The sequence below is a fragment of the Salminus brasiliensis genome, chromosome 24, assembly GCF_030463535.1.
Source record: "Salminus brasiliensis chromosome 24, fSalBra1.hap2, whole genome shotgun sequence".
Classification (NCBI taxonomy): Eukaryota; Metazoa; Chordata; class Actinopteri; order Characiformes; family Bryconidae; genus Salminus; species Salminus brasiliensis.
In genome coordinates, this window is record NC_132901.1 from 24,553,985 (window position 1) to 24,574,536 (window position 20,552).

Genomic DNA, 20,552 nt, shown 5'->3' on the forward strand with positions numbered 1-20,552 from the left:
TGGGGCAACAGTCTTCGCCTGGATGAATGGGTAAACAAAAAGGTGGACGAGTCCGTCTATTCAGAAACTCGCCTTTAACAAATTAATCGGTGATTATTATAGTTTGTATGTAATTTACAGGCGTTTTGTTTATTTTTAGTGTTTGATTTTTGTGTAAATGACTCATGGCTTTAATTAGTGTTCTTGTAGAGTCTCATCAGTCGGGGAATTCCTCTTTATTCATTAGGTATTAGATGACTGCACTGATTTACCAGCAGTATTAAGGCAAAGCACATTACTGTGTTAGTGAATCACTATATGTGGTGAGGGTTGGGGGGGTTGGGGGGGTTGGGTGGGGGTTAGATGGGGGTTAGATGGGGGTTAGGTGATGACAAATATCTAAAGGTGGGTAGGAGGGTCCTGAAGCCTTGTAACTAGCCTTGTAAGTAGGCAATTAACTCTGACAGTTTAGGCCTGAGGCTGAAAAAGTGTCCTAAGGAAGGATTTTTTCTTAAGTGAGCTTTTCCCCCTTATTTGTATACTTAATAATTAAAATATCAACTTAATTTGTAACTTAGGTTACATTATTATTCTTTAGAATTAATGATATTAAGTATTTTTCTCTTGCGAAAAAATCGACTGTAGACTGTTGGACTTCAGAAGGCCGGCCTCTAAAATTCAGTTTATATATTGGAATAAAAGAAAATTATTAAAAATGTCTTTGAGAGGTTTTTAATATTTATATTTTTAATTGATTCTATTTAATATTTAATATTTATGTTATATTAGTTAAAATTCTGTATAATTATATATTTTTACTTATATATAATTTTTAGCAAAATGTAACTTGGGATGAGCATCCTATAAAAAAAAACGTTCAATATAATTTTTTAATAATATTTATTTGTTATAAATTACGTATAAGCAAAAAGTGATTTTAATGAAATACATAAATTATTTGACTGTATACATTTTGAGACCTACAATGAAGGTTGGGATTTCTAAATTGCCTAAAATTAAACTAAACTAAAATTGATATATAATATTTATTTAATTTATGTATAATTCATTAGATTATATATATATATATATGAATATTTGAGAAGTTAACTGTTAAAAAATGTGCATTTAAGAACCTTCTTATAAACGCTTTAGTGTTTAAAATTCTTCGTAAGATTTTTCATTTGGGAATCCAGCCCCAGGTTCTTAACCTTTAGAGTAAACAATAACATCTAATTAGACAGTAATTACGTTGCTTTTATCCAGATAAGACTTACATTTGGATCATGTTACTCAGGTAGGCCAGCGTAGCATTAGCAGCTTTGCCCAGGCTCTCTAATTAGAAACAGGGAGGATGGTGGTGTTGTTATCCACTACTCTACGTCAGCCAGTGATGAATTTCATAGCTCTTTCATTACAGTTTTCCAGTGAATCGCCTTTTTTTTCAAGCCATTCTGAACAAAACAAAACGGGTGATCTGTGGGTCTTTCGTGGCAGATTAGCAGATTAGCACGATTAGAATTAGCTTGTCTGAGATTACACCAAATCAGGCCACCAGAGACCACTGACCACACCCCCTTATTAATACCGTATGTATATTTTGTTAATATACATACGGGTGAATACCTTGCGAGTGTCTCCGAGCCAAACACACTCCCTCACTGAGATGAATGAGGGAGTGTAGGGTATAGGTGTAGGTGTAGGGTGTAGGGGTGAGGGTTGGATGGGGGTTGGAGAAGTAATGAGGACTCTTTCCTAAGCCCTAAAAAATGGTGTGTGCAGGGGCGAATGGGCAGTTTGATGGGTGGGGGGAAAGAGGGGGGAAGGGGACTCTTCTGCATTGTCCGAGCTGGACAAACAGATCTGTCTCCCCGTCGCCGTCACACCTGGTGTCCTCCATACGCTCGCCCCCTTACTGCCTATTCAGTGGGCGAGAAAACACGCCACTGCAGTCTCTTCAACCGCCCTCCAAGGAGTGCCATGAGTCCTTCCTTACGCATCCGCGCTCACGTGACCCCTCTGACCTCTGCCTAACACACACACAGTCCTTTCTCTGGCCAGTTCCAGCAGACAACTCAATGACATCATCCCACAGCACTGCCCCACACACAGAGAAGAGGACAAGGGGGTTAGGAGAAGCAGGGGTGGGGTACTCGACGTGCTGCTTTCATTCAGCCCCCCTTGTTGCCATGGTGACGCAGCATTCCAAAGATCAGCTGAGTTGGAGAACCCACACGCAGCAGGGTGGGCTTCGAATTCCCAGCAGCTAGGCCGGTTTCCCGGACGTGGATGTGAATCCTCGTGTTTTTCTGGTCTGCGGTTCTAATGACCAACACTGTGGAGGTTCTCCACACACCCCCAAAAAGGTTGGACAGGGACTTTAAGTTTAAGGTGGTCTGGGGGCCTTCGGCACTCTACATTTACTGTTTAATAATCGGACAAAAGTATTGGGACACCTGCTCGTTCGTTCATTTTTCGGAAATCAAGGGTATTAAAAGAGCTTATCCTGCTTTTATTGGAGTACCTGTCTCTACTGTCCAGGGAAGAAGGCTTTCTACTAGATTCTACAGCATAGCTGTGAGGATTTGATTGCACTCAGCCACAGAATCATTGGTGAGGTCAGGATGTTGGATGATCACCACCTCCCACCTCACCTCATCATCCCAAAAGTACTGGATGGAGCACCGCCATCCATCATTCCAGAGAACACAGTTCCACTTCCACTGCTCCACAGCTCAATGCTGCTGGGGGGGCTTATATTATACCCCTCTACTAGCCCACGCCTGGCATCAGGCAGCCTGGTGCCAATAGGCTATGTCTATCTGCTCCAGGGAGTCCTATTCTATTGGCAGTACTTCTTCTCTACAGAGACTAGACAAGCTGTGTGTGTGTTTGTGTGCATTTGCACATGGGTGCAGCTTAAAGTGACTGAATGCATTCGTTAGAGGGGGTGTCCACAAACATTTGACAAACATTAGACATCTTTCTTCAGGCCGTTGCTCACACCGCTGTCTCGTTTGCATGAAGTAACAGCGAGTTTCCGGTCCAGTCCAGGGTTCTTTCCGCTTCATGGGCTCCTTGGTTGCTGTGATGGTCAGCTTTGGTCGAGAGGCCTCAGAACATGACCTAATCAGCCTGGAGGCATTTTCTCCAACAATTACATCATCGATTGCTCTTAAAAGTGGAGTGAAGCGGTTCTATAGGCTGTCATGCCTCATTAGCTAGGACATTACTTCCACCCTGTCTCTCAGATGGGGTAATCTGCTGTGACCTGCCTGGCTCAGCGTTGTTGTTGTTGGGGTCGTCTTCAGCATCGCTCCACTGTCCTTCACTTCCAGAGCTGCTGCTGGACTCTAATGTGGCTTTGCTGAGGTTTGCATGTTGGGGTACTTTCACACAGGGGGTCTTCTTCACAGTTCTGATGGTTCTTCTGCAGCCAGCACAGTACAGCTGCGTTCCTCAGGTAGCACGCAGCCTTAAAAGGGTCCTCTACAGAATCATGGCTAATGTCCTGCAGTTCTAATGGGCAGCACATGGGAGATTCTCCCATGGTTTTGGAAATCGGCAGTCACTCACAAACCATCCACCCCCAAAAATGTTGTACAGGGACTTGATATATATGGGGGAAATTTAACAGACAAAAGTATTGGGACACCTGCTTATTTATTGTTTCTTCTGAAATCAAGGGTATTCATAAGAGTTTCTCAAACTGATACACTATATGGCCAAATGTTTATGGACACCCCTTCTAATGAATGCATTCAGCTACTTTAAGCTGCACCCATTGCTGATACAGATGTACAAATGCACACACACAGCTTGTCTAGTCCCTGTAGAGAAGAAGTACTGCCAATAGAAAAGGACACTCTACTGGCACCATGCTGCCAAATGCCAGGTGTGGGCTAAATAGAGGGGTATAAAGCCCCTCAGCATTGAGCTGTGGAGTAGTGGAAGATCTGTGTTCTCTGGAATGATGGATGGTGGAGCTCCATCAGATACCTTTGGGATGAGGGGTGGTGGTGATCATCCTGACAACATCTGACCTGACCTAATTTGATTGGTGTATGAAATCAAATCCTCTAGCAGTCCTTCCCTGGACAGTAGAGACAGTTACTCCAACAAAAGCAGGATAAATTCATTAAATCATTTTTTTAATACTCTTGATTTCAGAAGGAACAAGCAGGTGTCCCAATACTTTTGTCCGTACTGTGTGGCAGACATTTCTGGGTCATGTTCAGTTATAGGTATAGGAGGAATATCCAGTGTACTGTGGCACAGCCAGGCCAGTTCTGGGCTCCTAAAGCCGGACAACAGTACACTGGATATTCCTCCTATACCTATAAACTATATACGGACAAAAGTATTGGGACACCCACTCATTCCTTCTGAAATCAAGAGTATTAAAAAAATGATTTAATGAATTTATCCTGCTTTTGTTGGAGTAACTGTCTCTACTGTCCAGGGAAGGACTGCTAGAGGATTCGATTTCATACACCAATCAAATTAGGTCAGGATGTTGTCAGGATGATCACCACCACCCCTCATCCCAATCATGTTACACTGTATATGAGCTGGATGGATGTAGAAATTATGGGCGAGATTTGGGCAATGTCTGGAGGGTCTCGTACTTTTGTGCTAGTTATAGCAGCACAAGTGAAAAAGACATGAAGTGAGCAGCAACCAGTGCTGCTGAAACACTCAGCCTCTGCATCCCTCCATTAGATGGACAAGTGCTGCCATCTAGTGGGGAGCAATGGTAGTTTAACCAAACCAGGGCACAGAGAACAGCAGGATTAAATGGACCTGTGGAACAAAGCCTGATCTTAAGGTGGATTTATTACAGAGACAGGCTGTGACCTGCTCAGCTGATGTGTCCACATACTAATTTAGCCTGAAAACAGCTGGACCCAGTAACTACTAGCACATCATATATACATAATTTAATTGAAAAAGGTCAATGGTCATATATTGTATGTTTATTATAGGTATTTAATTTGATTAGTAATTTATTCAACTCTAAATTAAATATTGTAATAATTTGATATGCTGGATGTCTGATATTCATAAGCTTTAAAAGCCATACTGATAAAAAACTGAAACAAAAGGCTTGAAATACAAATGAACAACTTTTAATAAATATTAAATATTACTGTTTATCTCTTTGAATGAAATTAATCAACTAATAAACTTTTTTTAAATAATATTCTAATTCCCTAAGATGCACTACTATGTATCCTATGTGACAGTCCTTAACACCCCCTTTTTCCTTGGATTATACTGAGCATTTTCTTTTCTTTTATTACTGATTTTTCATAATCTACATCAAAAAAGCTCAAAAATGTGTGTTCTAAAAAGCCTTTAATGTAAACCTACACTATACGTCCAAATATTTTTGGACACCCCATCCAATGAATGCATTCAACTACCTTTAAGTTGCACCCATTGATGAGGTGAAAATGCACACACCGCTTGCCTAGTCCCTGTAGAGGGGTAGAGGGGTATAAAGCCCCCTGTCGCTGTGTTCTCTGGATGATGGAATGGATGATGCCCCATCCAATAAGTTTGGGATGAGTTGGGGAGATGAGATAAGGTGGGGTGGTGATCATGCAATACATCCTGACCTCACTAATGCTGCTCATTACTGAATGCAATCAAATCCTCACAGCAGTGCTTCTTCAAAATCTAGTAGAAAGTCTAGACTTTTAATACCCTTGATATTTGTGAATGAGCAGGTGTCCATATACTGCAACTAATGGCCATTACAAAGAGCCCAGCCTTTACCTGTCTGTGGATCTTCCTACAGTCTTCTATTCTCCACTGGAAGTGGCTCCCTATAAAAAGGCCCTGTTAACAACCAGGCATCCTGTTATCAAGCCATGCTGCCTAAATGGCAGGTTTGGGCTAGTAGAGGGGTATAAAGCCACCCAGTATTGAGCTGTGGAGCAGTGGAAGAACTGTTATCTGGAATGATGGATGGTGGAGCTCCATCCAGTACTTTTGATTTCAGAAGAAATTATGAACGAGCAGGTGTCCCAATACTTTTGTCCATATATAGTACAGCAGACATTTGTGGGTCTGGCCTACTACTACTATGTTTATATGACATTTCAGTTAATGCCAGAACTGGCCCGGCTGTGCCACAGTCAGTCGTGCTGTCCTGTATGTGAGCTGGATGAAGATCTGACTGATCCTGTTGTTGTCAAACAAACAAGAAAGAAGAAAAGCGGAAGAGATCAGCAGTGTTAATCGGAGTACATTTAATGAAGTGTGAAGTCCATGGTACAAAACCATTTTAACAAATGATAAAACTGATGTTTTATTTAAATACAATTTCTTGATTACAAGCATAAATTAAGTCCCCATTAGAAACCAAACTTAAATACTTTCCTCGAACGCCTCCTCGCCGTTTACTACGCTCTCTAACGTGACTCTCTCACTCGCTCAGCCCCACAAACTAAGATTCCTTTAAATGTGGAAAACCCCTGTAGTAAAATGCTTACATGCGAAGTTCCTGTACCCAACGCCAGGTTGGGCTAGTGTTTGTGCATGAGGTTGCAATGGCTGAACAAGACAGCATATATAACCAAAGAATAGAGTCCAAGGCTGTGTTGTCTCAGCTACAATCATCTCACATCTGGAAGTCTTTTATCGTTGTCATAAAAAAGAACCGTCATACAAAATGCATGTACTCAAATGGCAGCGGACTGATACAAAACAAGGATCTAATGCAGTTTGAATGCCAGTCAACTACGGATACGTTTAGACGTTCTGGTGAACGTTTTTGCCACTACGAAGAAAACGAGCGAGACTCAGGACTTCAGTCAGCTCCTCCAAATAAATATCTCATTCTTTTTTCTTTTTTTTTTTCTTTAGCAGCTACATTTCCAGTTCAGCTTTAACAAAATTGAAATTAAATGAATTGTACTGTGGAAAGAACCTGGTAAAATAGAACTTTATAGATAAATAACACTGAAATATACCACAGAAAAGGAGACTTGGTTTCTTTACCAGCAAAACAAAACACTAAAATCAATCAAAAATCATTAAAAAAAGAAAAAAAAAGAAAGAAAATGGCAGTACAAAAATAAAAACGGTAAGTCCCACATTCACAACAGACTAAATAGAAACGATATCTAGAACGAAATGTAAAAACACTGACGCACACTTTCCTTTAGCCCACGCAATGAAGGTAAAGGCATATTTAAAATCATAAAAAAATAGTGATACGCTGCTGAATGTCTGTTTAGGTGTTGAGGTATTCGCGCCTTGTTCTTCTGTTCTAACAGGCTACTGAAAGAACTTTAGTCCGGCCACCAGGAAGAACTTCTCCAGGAAAATCTCGGAGTCTAAAACAGCGATGTGGGCAGCCCGGCCAATCAAGGAGTTGGCAGTGTTGGGCAGTGCATGGATCACATCGTAGCGCACCAGATTACAGTCTTTGTTCTGGAGCACTGGCACCAGCAGGTTCTCAATCATCTCAGCATACACTGGGCCTGGGACACAGACAGAGGTCACAACCAATCAAATCAGATCATAAATCTGTCATAAAAGTGATCAAATAAAACAAACAACAACAACAAATAATAAACAGATCAATATTACAGGTAGGTAAGCAGATAGATGGAAGTACAGACAAACAGACAGACAGACGGATGGATAGATGGATAGGTAGACTGATTAACAGGCAGACGGAAACCTAGACACACAGGCAGTTTGAGTCCTGGATAGAATTCTAGAGGACAGACAGACAGACAGATACAGAGACAGACTCCTGAATAGAATCATAAACAGATACACAGACGGACGGACAGACGGATATACAAAATCCTGACAGACAGACAGTCTCCTGAGTAGAATCATAGACAGACGGGCGGATGGACAGACAGGTAGACAGACAGATACACAGACAGACTCCTGAACAGAATCATAGACAGATACACAGACGGAAGGACAGACAGAAGGACAGACAGAAAGACAGACGGACAAAATCCTGACAGACAGACTCCTGAGTAGAGTCATGGATAGATAGATATACATACGGACGGACAGACAGATTACCAGGGACGGATGAACAGACAGACAGACAGATACACAGACAGACTCCTGGATAGAATCATAGACAGATAGAGAGACAGAAGGACAGACGGAAGGACGGATAGACAGACAAAAACCTCACAGACAGACAGACAGACAGACTCCTGAGTAGAATCATATATAGATAGATATACAGACGGACGGACAGACAGACGGAATTCTGCATCGAATCATAGATAGATATATAGAATCATGGAGATATATATATGGCAGATGGAGGCAGATGGAGGGATGGATGTAGATAGAATTCTAGACAGGTGCTCAGACAGATAGACAGAAACAGACAGACAGTGAGTCATGCATCCATCTACAACCTTAGCCTCTATGAGTCTCACCTGTCTGCTTGTCTTTTAAGGCTGTTTTGCACATCTCAACGCGAGCCGAGTGATAGGGCACATAGCGGTCCTGCAGAGAGCCTACCAGCACCACGTTCCTAAAGAACTGAAGACCTGTACCACAGACAGCCGGGTCAAATAAACAAATAAAACCAGTAATAAATATGTGCTACAATGTAGGACTGATCTTAACCTGCTTTCTTGCTCAGCTTGTAGAGGAACGTCTGCCGAGGGTCCGAATGATCACGGCACGTCAGCTGCAGCAGTGAGCCGGACTTCTTCCACTTCTGCATGAACCATAGCCCTTAAAGACAGAAGAGAGGAGACGAGGGTAAGATTTAACCACAGTAAAATCTTACCCTCAGGTGTGGGTGATAAGAGTACCGTACCTGTGTTTACAAGAGCTGAGGTGTTGTAAAGGGTGCCGAGGTGAGGACCGGACAGTGAGAGGAAGGTATGCAGTCTGCTCAGATAGCACTTAAACCTCGGCCTCGTCAGCACTGAACGCACGATCAGATTCCCCAGAGAATGACCCACGAAGCTGCGAAAATCAGACATCGAGAGAGTCGAGAGAGAGTGGTTTTGAATGCTGAGCCCACACAGAATATACAGACTGACTAAACAGTTCATGAAAGGACATATTTATATATTATAAAAATATATTAGAGGGAAAATAATAATAAGAGCTACACTTTAAGGAGCAAAAATCTCATTTAAATAAACCATAAAAATGTCAAATAGCATAGTAAATAATAAAAACATACATAATATAAAATCATTTTATTTATTACACACTATACACATTAAAAAGGGGGTGTCTAAGCTGAAATGCTCAGCTAAAGTGTTTTTGATCATTGATGAAAGTGGTTTTGACATATGTACTCAAAAACCATAAACCAAGAGAAGGATTCTGGGAGAGACTTGCTCACTAGCACCACCTGCTGAACAAAGTCCTGTACTGTGCAGGAACAGAAGTGTGTGTGAGTATTACCTTATTTTGGAAACGGTGAGATTGTAGATTTGTATGTATTGCACAATTTCATCCAGAAGTCGATCAGTCATGGACTCAAAGTCAGCGAAGGTGTCATTCTGAGAAGGTCAAACCAAAATGAACATTGAATATTAGACAATAATGGCTGTTTTTACAGTGAAGAATAAGATAAGATATAGAAGTTGGCAGAAAGTCTGTTACCTGGTTGCGCTCCGACATTAAGAAGTCAATGCGTGCCCCAGGCAGGCCTAGCTCTAGATAGGTCTTCACCAGCCTTAAATCTGCACTGTTACCTGTTGTAGGAAGGGAAATATCATGCAAGACTTCAACTTAAAGCCCCTGGAAAACCTAAATCTGAGTTTTCTTTCTAATGAAGTTCATCTGGTTCCTCAGGGCCCACAGTGTAAATGTACAGACTACAGTGTTTCAGTATTTTTAGTATTGTGTATTCCACAGCCCCATACAGGACCCTCAGCCCCATTCAGACTCTCCAGCCCCATACAGGACCCTCAGCCCCATACAGGACCCTCAGCCCCATTCAGACTCTCCAGCCCCATACAGGATCCCCAGCCCCATTACAGGATCCTCAGCCCCATTACAGGATCCTCAGCCCCATAACAGGACCCTCAAGCCCCATTACAGGATCCTCAGCCCCATAACAGGACCCTCAAGCCCCATACATGATCACCAGGCCCATACAGGACCCTCAGCCCCATACAGGATTCCCAGGCCATACAGGACCCTGGGAACCATACAGGATCCCCAGCCCCATACAGGACCCCTATTCCTATACAGGATCCCCAGCCCCATTACAGGATCCCCAGCCTCATACAGGACCCTCAGCCCCATACAGGATTCCCAGCCCCATACAGGATTCCCAGCCCCATACAGGACCCTCAGCCCCATACAGGATCCCCAGCCCCATACAGGATCCCCAGCCCCATACAGGACCCTCAGCCTCATACAGGACCCTCAGCCTCATACAGGACCCTCAGTCCCATACAGGACGCAGCGTTACGCTGACACTTCTGGAGAAAGGTCTAGTGCAGCTCCACTAAAGTGACCCATATCCCTGTCCTGAGCTTCTATGTTGCTCTAAGCAGTTTTTGCTTAGATCTAAGCATAAAATTCACTAATTTAAGATCCGTGTGATTCAGGTCAGGCCAGACATGGCAAGTCATTTGTCCCTGGAAAACTTGAAAATATACAAGTTACATTACATAAATGAAATAAACCTGCCTAAATGTTAATTAAGGAAATGCTATTTCAATCTGGCCAGTATCAAAGGTTTCACTGCACAGTGGTGTCAAACTGGATCCCCTGCATGCCACAGCTCTTGAAGACGTGCTAGTTATGAGAGTTGATCAGGTGTGTTATGCTAAAGTCTGCAGTGCTGTGGACCAGAAGCAACCCAGACTGACATCTCTGTCAAACACATTTGCAGTATGATAATTCAGCACTTGCACACTGAACACAAACACACACACACACACATGCATATACATCAAGGGTATTTCAACATCCTAAATGAGTAAACATTTGCTAAGGGGGTGTGTTCATGTTTGTGAGGCCTCACCGTCCAGCCCATGCACACACACGATAAGGTGAACACCCTCGTCACAGCTCTCGTCCTCATCCAAGCTGAAATACGGCACAGTAGAAGCCAGCTCCGCCACGTCGCTGTACAGGAATCCAGGCAGCTTCAGCTGCTTCAGCTCATCTCTTGCCTGAACAAACCTGCAAAACACACAATATAGCAGAGTTAAAGCAGCGGTATGCAAAAACTGCTTTTCTCACTCCTGGGCTCGCCCTTTGGGGGAGTGTAATTAACTTTTAGTACACTGCGCTACTCAGAGCGGCTCAGCCCGCTAATGCCCTACCACTATGACCAGAGGGTTGTAAGCTCGAATCCTGAGCCATGCCGCTTTGCCATCAGTGGCCAGAGTCTGAGAGAGCACGATTGGCCATGCTCTCGCCCCACACTCTTAAACGATACTGGCCTGCACAGGCGTCTAGTGCTGAGGGAGTTACGAACGGGTGGGTTAGCTGGTAGTACCAAACTCAGTCTGTTGTATATGTACTCAAATTTCCTAGACTTCTCTGCTTGCTCACGGGACCACTCCGGCCAATCGGGACAAAGCCAGATCGGCTTACCTGGTTTGATTTTGGATCGTCACCCTTTCAATAAACTAGTAAAAGTGACTGCGCGAATCTGTCTCGTCACAAACAATGTGAGTAAGTTTGGTCCTCGTTGCACCTCAAGAAAAACATGTTCGCCTTGTGTGGTTTAGAGAGGACCTGAGTGGGCTAACAATATGCCCAACCACACCCACCACTCTCTGTGATGGTGCTCCAAGTGACCTGCTCAGTGTGACCTGCTCCAAATGACCAGCTCCGAGGGATTCTGCTCTGAAGGATTCTGTTCCAGGTGACCTGCTCAGAGTGACCTGCTTGGAGGGATTCTGTTCGGAGCGACCTCCTCCGAGGGACCTACTCCAAGGGATACTGCTCCGAGGGACCTGCTCCAAGGCATACTGCTCAGAGGGATTCTGCTCTGAGGGATCCTGCTCCGAGGGATCCTGCTCCGAGGGATACTGCTCCGAGGGATCCTGCTCCGAGGGATCCTGCTCCGAGGGACCTGCTCCAAGGGATCCTGCTCCGAGGGATCCTGCTCCGAGGGATCCTGCTCCGAGGGATCCTGCTCCGAGGGATCCTGCTCGGTCTCTCTAGGGTATGAAGTCAGAGGTCGTTGTCGGTCCAAGACCGTTTCCTTTGGTGGTACTGGTGCTGTCGCCCGCTGCGTTTGGTTTTGTGACCAGAGCACCTGGCGTTGTTTCCATCTTATGAAACGGAGAAAACATGAACACTGCGGTGTGGAGTTTGCTTGCCATTGCCTGCAGTTTGCTTGTTAATAGCGCGGTTATGGTGACATCCCTACTCACTGCAGTGCTGCACACTTTAAGCGCCCCCTTGTGGACAGCTGTACACATTACAGATACGCAGTTCTGGAGAGAGGTCTCGTGCAGCTCCACAGTGCAATAGCAGCATGACGGCCTGGAGTGGTCCCGGTTATAGTTAGTGGAGCAATCAACAAGATTCTGAATCTGGTATTTATAGATACAGCTGCTACTTATTTAGACCAGTTTCCACCACGTCATGATTTTATCACATTAAACTACAGTGGAAATGTTTTTGACAGGAAAACTAAAGAATACTCGGTGTCGGCATTTACATGTCTTGTCTCATCTACAACAAACCACAACATGAAAAGCAAGCTGGCAGCAGATCAGTTCACCCACAAAGGGATTTCCCCCTCATCAGTATTTCCATAAATATATTTCTTGCATTTTCTTTTTCCTGTTCCACTGTAGAGCACAGAGCTGCTCTACTTTATTCAAATTCTCCGCTGAATAGGTCCCAGTTTCTGGGAAGCCATAACATTAAAACCACCTGTCTAATACTGTTATAACCCCTCGCTGTGCTGCTAAAAAAAAGCTCTGACCCACTGGGGCATGGACTCCTCAAGATCACCTAAGTCCTGGAAGTTCAGAGATGGGGCCTCCACAAGCATCAGTGAGCCTTGGGATGCCCATGACCATGTTGCTGGTTCAACGGCTGTCCTTCTATGGAGCAGTTATGGTAGGCACACCAGGAACATCCCACAAGACTGGTCTCATGTTTTGGAGATGTTCGGACCTCCGTCGTCTGGCCACCACAATCTGGTTCTAGTCAAAGTGGCTCAGATCCTTGTGAATAAGGTTGCAAAGGGGTGGAAAAATGATGATAAATGTCCAGCAAATGACTGGTAACTTTCCATTCCTTTAACTTGGAAACTCTGGAGATATTCCAAAAACTTTTAACTTTCTGTGAAAATGTGGGGAATTTATGAGAATTTATTGGAATTAATAGAAAATAAGGAGCAGCTTTGCTATTTAACTGTTTTGGGATTTAACTATTTCAGCCTAGATCATGCTTCAGTATATTTTACCAACTATATGTAAATTTCTTACCTTTAGCTTCGAATACTCTCAATTTATTCCCATTAATTCCCATGGTAAATTTCCCATCTTTGAAAATTCCTGGAATTTTGCAACCCTTCTCATTAATGGCCATTTTTCCTGCTTTTAACACTTCACCTTCAAGAACTGACAGTTCACATGCTGCCTAATATATACCCAGCCCTTGACAGATGCCAACCAGATCATCAATCCTATTCACTTCATCTATTTGATGTGGTTTTATTGTTATGGCCAATCGAAAAACCTCAGAAATTGTCATTTAAATTTTATTTTATAACAGCATGGCATGTTGGAAAAGTGCCCAAGTGGGAAAACTCACGCTTTCATCTGAGCAGGGGGTGCAGTTTCATACCAGCGAAGGTTGCTGCAGGTCATTGCTGCTTTAGAGGACCGGGTTTGCAGGCTGGGTCTGGGAGAGTAGATCTCCCTGAGCTGCTCCAAACCTAGCTGATCGTAGAAGAGACTCCTTGCCTCCGCTCCCCCACTGCCTTCCACCTCTCCACTCTTCCCTTCCTCTTCCGGTAGACCGTTGACATAGACTGGCCCGTCCGTTTCCTCGTAGTAACCGTTCTCGATCATCTCATGCTCTTGCTCTTGCTCTTCTTCCCCCTCTTCCTCTTTCTCGGTGGTGTGGGGACCCGTTTGGTTGCCCAGCGTGACTGCAGCGGTCTCCACTGGGCTGATCTCGGATACATCAGTGCTGGAACGTGAGCCGAAGTAATTCTCCACCAAGCCTTTCTTCACTAGGTCCGTGCTGCTGGTGGCTGAGGTGCTAGACTGAGCAGCTGTCTGCAGATCACTAGAAGCCTCCGGCCCTGGGACTCCTCCAGCAGAGGGCCCAAGCTCAGCAGAGCTTGCCTTGTCAGGAGCAGCTGATTCGCAGAGGGACAGAAGGACAGAAACCTCATCCTTATGGAACACCGAATCATCTCCGTGGCTAGTGGAGGCTCCTCTCTGAGGCGAGGGCCTGGCTGGGATGTTGGTGCAGAATGGAAGGCGGATGTCGGCGCCTCCGGAGAAAACCAAGGTCTGCTCTTGCACGATGACGCTGGATTTCCTCCCTGCAGTCTCACCCTCCACCTCATCGTCTGAGGGGAGCGAGTTTATGGAGGTTAGGGAAGACTGGACGCCACTCACGCCGCTAGTGCTCTCTGGGTTTGGCATTTCTGGCATCGTGGACGCTTTTGATGCAGGACTGAGCTGGGGCAGCTTCGGGGCAGCACACTGAGGCGTCTGTTCAACCTGTAACGGGACCCAGTCTAGATCCACCCCAGTGACAACGGAGGAAGTGTTTGGACCTGGTGCCAGCTGAGTGGCAGAATTGGGCTCGCTCTCGATGCCTGAATCCGACAGGCGCGAGGAGGCACTTGGTGCGTTGTCGCTCCTCAATGCCATTGCACAACCACCCACTGGACCAACATCTGTGGTGCCCTCCCCACCCTGATTCTGCCCGCTTTGAGGCTTGGACTCACAACAGTCTACCTGTTTGATCTCGGGAATTTCCCTCCTGGGGGCTGGATCGCTAGGGCACGGAAAGAGGATGGTGACCTTATCGCCCTGGTAGGGGTTCTTGTCACTAGGTTTGACCTCAATATGCCGAAGCCCAGCAGGTGCGACTGTAGGATCAACTCCATGTGCTGTTTTGCTTTCGGTGGCTCCAGCTCCAGTACCTGCCTGGGGCCTGGCCTGTGCTTGCAGACTTAAAAGATTAGTGAAATTGTCCCTCTGGATACCAGTGCTAGCTTGGCCGTCATTCATACAACAGTCCATATTGAGAGTGGTTGTGGTGTCGTTCTGATGATTAGATTTAAACATTGACAAATTGTCTTGCTCCTCTTTTTGACTGCACTTAGGGTCGCCCTCTTTGGACTTGCCAGCTTGGTCACCATGAGGAACCTTTAGGTTCTTGTAGCCCGTCAGAACCACTGAGTCCTTCGAGCTCTGTCTGATCAGCTTCTTTGCATTCTCAGTCTTGGCATTCTTCTTGAGTTTGATAGATTTGGCCTTGGATTTGATAGGAGGCTCGTTCTGGTCAGCCCAGCTGGTGGCCAGAGTGGACTGATGGAGATCTGGGCTGAGGGGACCTACTCCGCTAGCTCCCAGCTCCTTTGAATTGGGCTTGTCTGCTTTACTAGACACAGAACCACTCCTGGTGTTGTGCAGGCCAAGCCATGGACCATCTCGATCTGTGGGAATACACAATCAATCAATTAATTGCTAATTAATTTGTTAAATATACATAATCAATGTTGTCACCTCTAGTCAAATCAATAGTTTCTCATATCTAAAGCCATATTTCATCCCATCCGAAGGCCAAGTCTCAACACTAAGAGTATACAAACCCTCTGTAATAGACTCCAGATATCGATCCTCAAAGATGATTGGCAGGGAGTTCACATCTCCATCCAGGTCAGCACATTCCACGGGAAGTGGTGGTAGGGAAAGGAAGTACGAGGAGCTCTTAATAGCTGCAGTCATCTGTTGGTGGCTATGTGCACTGTACAGACATGCAAAAAAATAAAAACTGTCACCAGCACTGAACCGGTACACATGAAAGATTACATGTGTGCGCCATATGCTAAAAACCGCCATGGTATGCTGGCACTTGGTATTCACTCACTGCAATTCCTGGAAGGCCAGAGCTGCCTGTCTTGGGTGTTCAAGGCAAAAGAAAGCCTCAGCAAATCTCCGCACCTTGGAGAAGGAGAAATAGAAGCACAAGGTTCATACACTTGAACCAATTTCAAATTCAAGGACTTTCCATGACTTTAACAGTACCAAAAAACTAAAACTTTCAGGACCAAATTTTCCTATAATTTGTTTATGGGAATGTTTGGTCCAGGCTAGTTGTTGGGAATGTCCAGGCTAGCTAGTTAACAACATGATGCACGTTCATAATCCCACGGCCAAAATTGTGCACGGTCATCCAGTACTGAATGGTCCTTGAAAAATAAAAAAACACAAACTTACACAAACACAAATATATAAAACACAAACTTTTATAGTAGCATCATTTTTCACATGACCAATCACTGCCTGTATTTCTAGAAATAGTGATTGGTCATGAGAAAAATTATGCTACTATAAAAGTTTGTGTTTTATATGATTATATAAAATGACAACAGAAGCTCACTACAATATTTTTCATGACTTTTAAGTACTTTATTAATTTTATTTTTATTTTTCAAGGACTATTCAGTACTGGATTTTAGCATCTTTATTTCCCATGACTTTCCAGGTTTTCCATGACCCATATGTACCCTGTTACACCCTAAGGGTAAATTTACATGGAGGGTAATTTCAACTTCCACAGGTGCTCCGTTCAAGGCAGGAACATCTGTGTTTTATTACGAGGTGAATTACCCACTGTTCTTCACCGAGCTCAGCAGTGGTCTCATATTTACAGTCCTGTCCATGGCCTAGATGGTAAAACCCCTTACTCTACATGCAGACCACGATCAAGGGGAGAAACTCCTGCTGTAGTTTTTTTGCAGATGCAAGGAGGACCCTGTTCAACTCTACAATCCGAACAGTGTGTTATACACTATACGTTCTGTGGATTAAGTGGATTATGTGAACTCACCCTCAGGGCGTGGTGCTCCTGGGCCAGCAATGCTGAGACACTCTCGTGCAGGGAGATCGCTTCCAGGAACTGGCCCCACAGAGCCATAAGCAGAGAGCACAACTGTGCAAGGTTCATGTTCACTAGTTCAGCCAGCTCGTCTGGGCTCTCTGCCCTCTGCTGCAAGAAGACACGCAGACAGAAGACTGTATAAATTCTGCATCTCATACACTTATAATGCAAATGTGTCTATATCTGTATATACACTCCTAATGGACTAAAGTATTGGGACACCTGCTTAATCCTGCTTTTGTTGGAGTAACTGTCTCTACTGTCCAGGGAAGAAAGCTTTCTACTAGATTTTGGAGGAGCATTGCTGGGAGAATTTGATTGCATGTTGGATGATGATCACCACTGCTCCAAAACTTAATGCTGGGGGGCTTTATACCCCTCTAGCCCACGCCTGGCATTAGGCAGCATAGTGCCAATAGGTTCATGCTCATCTGCTCCAGGGAGACCTATTCTATTGGTAGTACTTCTCTATCTACAGGGACTAGCTGACAAGCTGTGTGTGCATTTGCACATCTGTCAGCAATGGGTGCAACTTTATTACAATTAGAAGGTGTGTCCACAAATATGTGGACATATAGCGTCTCTTGAGAGCCCACAAGGACTCAGGACTCTACAGCAAATGACGCAATGTGTATAAACACTACAGAGGAGAAAAGGTGAACAGAATCATGCCCCCTCCTTCCCTCCCTCCCTCCACAGAATTGCAGCCAGCTGTATTCTCCGATTGCTCAATACACAGTTTGGATTCCATCTGAGCCCTGGGGCTTAGCCCTGCTCCATAGCTGCTGTTTTCACAGATGTGGTACATTGCATTTCAGCAAAGAGCATGAATATATGCTGAACTGCTCCTAAGGGCACCAGTGGGGGATTACAGTCTAATGTTTTATTCCAACACATTCAAACATTCAAAAATGACCAGCTAACATCTAACCAACGACTGAAAAACATCTCCGCATGTCCGCATACTTTACATGAGTTCCCATGAGTGGCTGTACAGTGATTTATGACTGATGTGATTCACTCAATCCACACATTTTATGCATCGAGAGACAAACACACTAAAAACACTTGCTACGTAAATAAAGAAGAAACCTTCTCAGATCTTCGCAGATCTTCTCGGATCATCTTCCTTCTTGATAAATAAGTTATCCACTCCAGCTAAGATGAGAAATGTTCTACTCCAGTGCACAATTTATGATCTACCCAGCTCAGCCCTCACCCCTATGCGCAGTAAACTCTCAAGGACGTTCCAAGTAACACCCCCCCCCCCCCCCACCCCACATTGATACTTCCAGGATGTTCATGACATACCTTGACTTGTTCGCAAAGCTCATGAAGACGGGCTTCCACATCTAGTTTTTCTAAAATAGGAACAGCAAAGCAAACGATCAATTGATGCTCCTCAGATTTCTTGGGCTAAAACCATTTCAGAGAGTCTTTGGCACCAAAGGCGTGAGGGCTACAAGAGAGAGAACTACAACAGTAGGAACAAGAGGACACAAAAGAGCAGCAATGCTGCAGAAGGAGTACTGGTGGTCTGTTGTCAGTCCTAGTTGTGAACCAGGGCTTATGGCTTAAGGCAGACCATGGAGCTGAGCCCAGTGCTCCCTTCTTGAAGATGTCTGGGAGGGGCTCTTACCACAGACAACAGTCCAGATAGGATGAAGAAGATCAAGGTGGGACGGGAGAGGGGGGGTTGGGGGGAAAGGAAAAAAGAAAGAACACAAAAATGAAGGGCAAGAGGCATGTTGAAGCTGAGGGTCAGCTTTGGAGGGACATACCTATGTAGACGTGCCTTTGGCTTCGGGGAAAAGGTCTTCTTAGAACTCGTTCATAAAGGACTTGCATGCTGGGCTTGGCTAGTGGTGGGATTGCACATATAGGCATGTTTAAAATGGTTCCCGTTCCCTTTCATCGCTAGAGCTAGAGCTGCTGAGGGCTAGCTAGCCCCTACATACATGCAGGAACCGGGCACAAGACATGGCAAGGTCAAGTACAGTAGGGGAAGAGGTTGTAAGGTTGTTAGAGCCTTGGAGTGAGAGTTTAGTAAGGGGGAGTGCTCTAGCATGGAGACCACACTAGCTTTTAGGAGGGGGGGGAATAAAAAAAATAAATGATCGAGGAACACAGACTGAGGGGTTTGCATGCTGACACACAGAAGTATTAAGACGGGCACATACAGCTCACACAGAGAACTCCAGGTGAGGTTTAATTTGAAGTATTTGAAGTTCAGAGTCAAATACGAGGTCTTTGTAGTAGAACATACTGGGTTAGTGTTTATTTCAGATGTTACTGGAAACAACAGCTGGTACTAGTTTTGAAGGCTAGTGCTTGTAAGTCATAATTAAGGGTGAAGACATCAGGGGTGTAACGGCACGTGGATTCGCACCCAACCGTCACGGTTTGGTACATGCAGTGCACAGAGAACACATAGTACATGGTATATGCTATTAGGATAAATATGGTAATTTTATAAGAGGAACGCTGTAAGCCATTGGAGTTGCATGGTATTGTGGGAACTGGGGATGTACCTGACCCAGAATTCTGTCAGTTGTATCACTTTGGCCATTCAATAAGAAGACTCGACTATTCGTTCAGTTTGTTTTTTTTCCAACATATTTTTTATTATTTAAAAATCTGCAAAAGAGTTGCTGAAAATGATGAAAGATTGTTGTATAATTAATATTACCGGCATCTAATATTGGGTTGCTGTATGAATTTGTGAAATATTTATTAATTATTTTTTTTAGTTACTACTACTACTTCATTTTTCTTTAAACATAAAAAATGATAAATTCACATCTTCTACTGGGCTTATTTGTGATGTTTTTTAATAAAATATAAATAAATAAATCTTACTTCTAAACAAACAAATAATCATTCTGAAATATTTCAGATAAAAAAGCAAATGTTTGTCTTCAGTCTTTTTTTTCCTGCACAACAAACAGCTAATAGGTCTAAAAGGAAATATTAGCCTACATCAATCACAAGGCAGGTGTGTGGTCATACCTCCCTATATTCGGATCCAGCAGAGATATTTAGAACCTATATTTTGAATTAGCCTGAAAATAAACAGCCTGTCTGCATTTAATCTGCTCAGATCACTGGAGAACGGCCACCTATAGCAACGTCCCTGGTTCAGTGGTTTGCCGTATTGGATGCTGTTGAGTGATGAGTGGATTTATGCAAACTTTGTTAGGATTCTCCTTCAAAAACGCCTCTTTTCTGTAACATCGTAATTGCTAGCCTAACTTACAACCCTCTCCAACTCAGCTTCTCAGCTTCAGCTTGCCGGTAGACCACCACCAACAGCTGTCACGTAGATTTTCTTTTAGCAAGCATGGCAGATATTCAGCCCTGCTAGAGATATGTAAATGTGTGTGTGTATATATATATATATATATATATATATATATATATATATATATATATATATGATTTCTATTACTGATGCTTCCATTATTTATATTTTTTGTTAAAATCAAATCCTTGTGCATTTC

The 20,552-nt window shown here is 44.0% G+C and overlaps 1 protein-coding gene across 5 annotated transcripts in view; it reads right to left on the reverse strand.

The window, feature by feature from the left end:
- Nucleotides 1-6,216: 6,216 nt before the first annotated feature.
- The window catches only part of fam135a (family with sequence similarity 135 member A), a 43,845-nt gene continuing 29,509 nt past the window's right edge, over nucleotides 6,217-20,552 (reverse strand). For 4 of the 5 annotated variants that reach the window (XM_072669774.1, XM_072669773.1, XM_072669775.1 and 1 more), the window contains 13 exons: nucleotides 18,834-18,911; nucleotides 18,364-18,413; nucleotides 17,002-17,160; nucleotides 16,039-16,112; nucleotides 15,761-15,915; nucleotides 13,738-15,604; nucleotides 10,976-11,136; nucleotides 9,601-9,692; nucleotides 9,400-9,497; nucleotides 8,798-8,949; nucleotides 8,602-8,712; nucleotides 8,409-8,522; nucleotides 6,217-7,472 (listed from right to left, as the gene is read on the reverse strand). In XM_072669774.1, the coding sequence (XP_072525875.1) occupies nucleotides 7,267-7,472; nucleotides 8,409-8,522; nucleotides 8,602-8,712; nucleotides 8,798-8,949; nucleotides 9,400-9,497; nucleotides 9,601-9,692; nucleotides 10,976-11,136; nucleotides 13,738-15,604; nucleotides 15,761-15,915; nucleotides 16,039-16,112; nucleotides 17,002-17,160; nucleotides 18,364-18,413; nucleotides 18,834-18,911 (3,317 nt within the window). In that variant the 3' untranslated portion in view covers nucleotides 6,217-7,266. The remainder of the gene's footprint in view (nucleotides 7,473-8,408; nucleotides 8,523-8,601; nucleotides 8,713-8,797; nucleotides 8,950-9,399; nucleotides 9,498-9,600; nucleotides 9,693-10,975; nucleotides 11,137-13,737; nucleotides 15,605-15,760; nucleotides 15,916-16,038; nucleotides 16,113-17,001; nucleotides 17,161-18,363; nucleotides 18,414-18,833; nucleotides 18,912-20,552) is intronic. The other variant, XM_072669776.1, reaches the window with a different exon arrangement.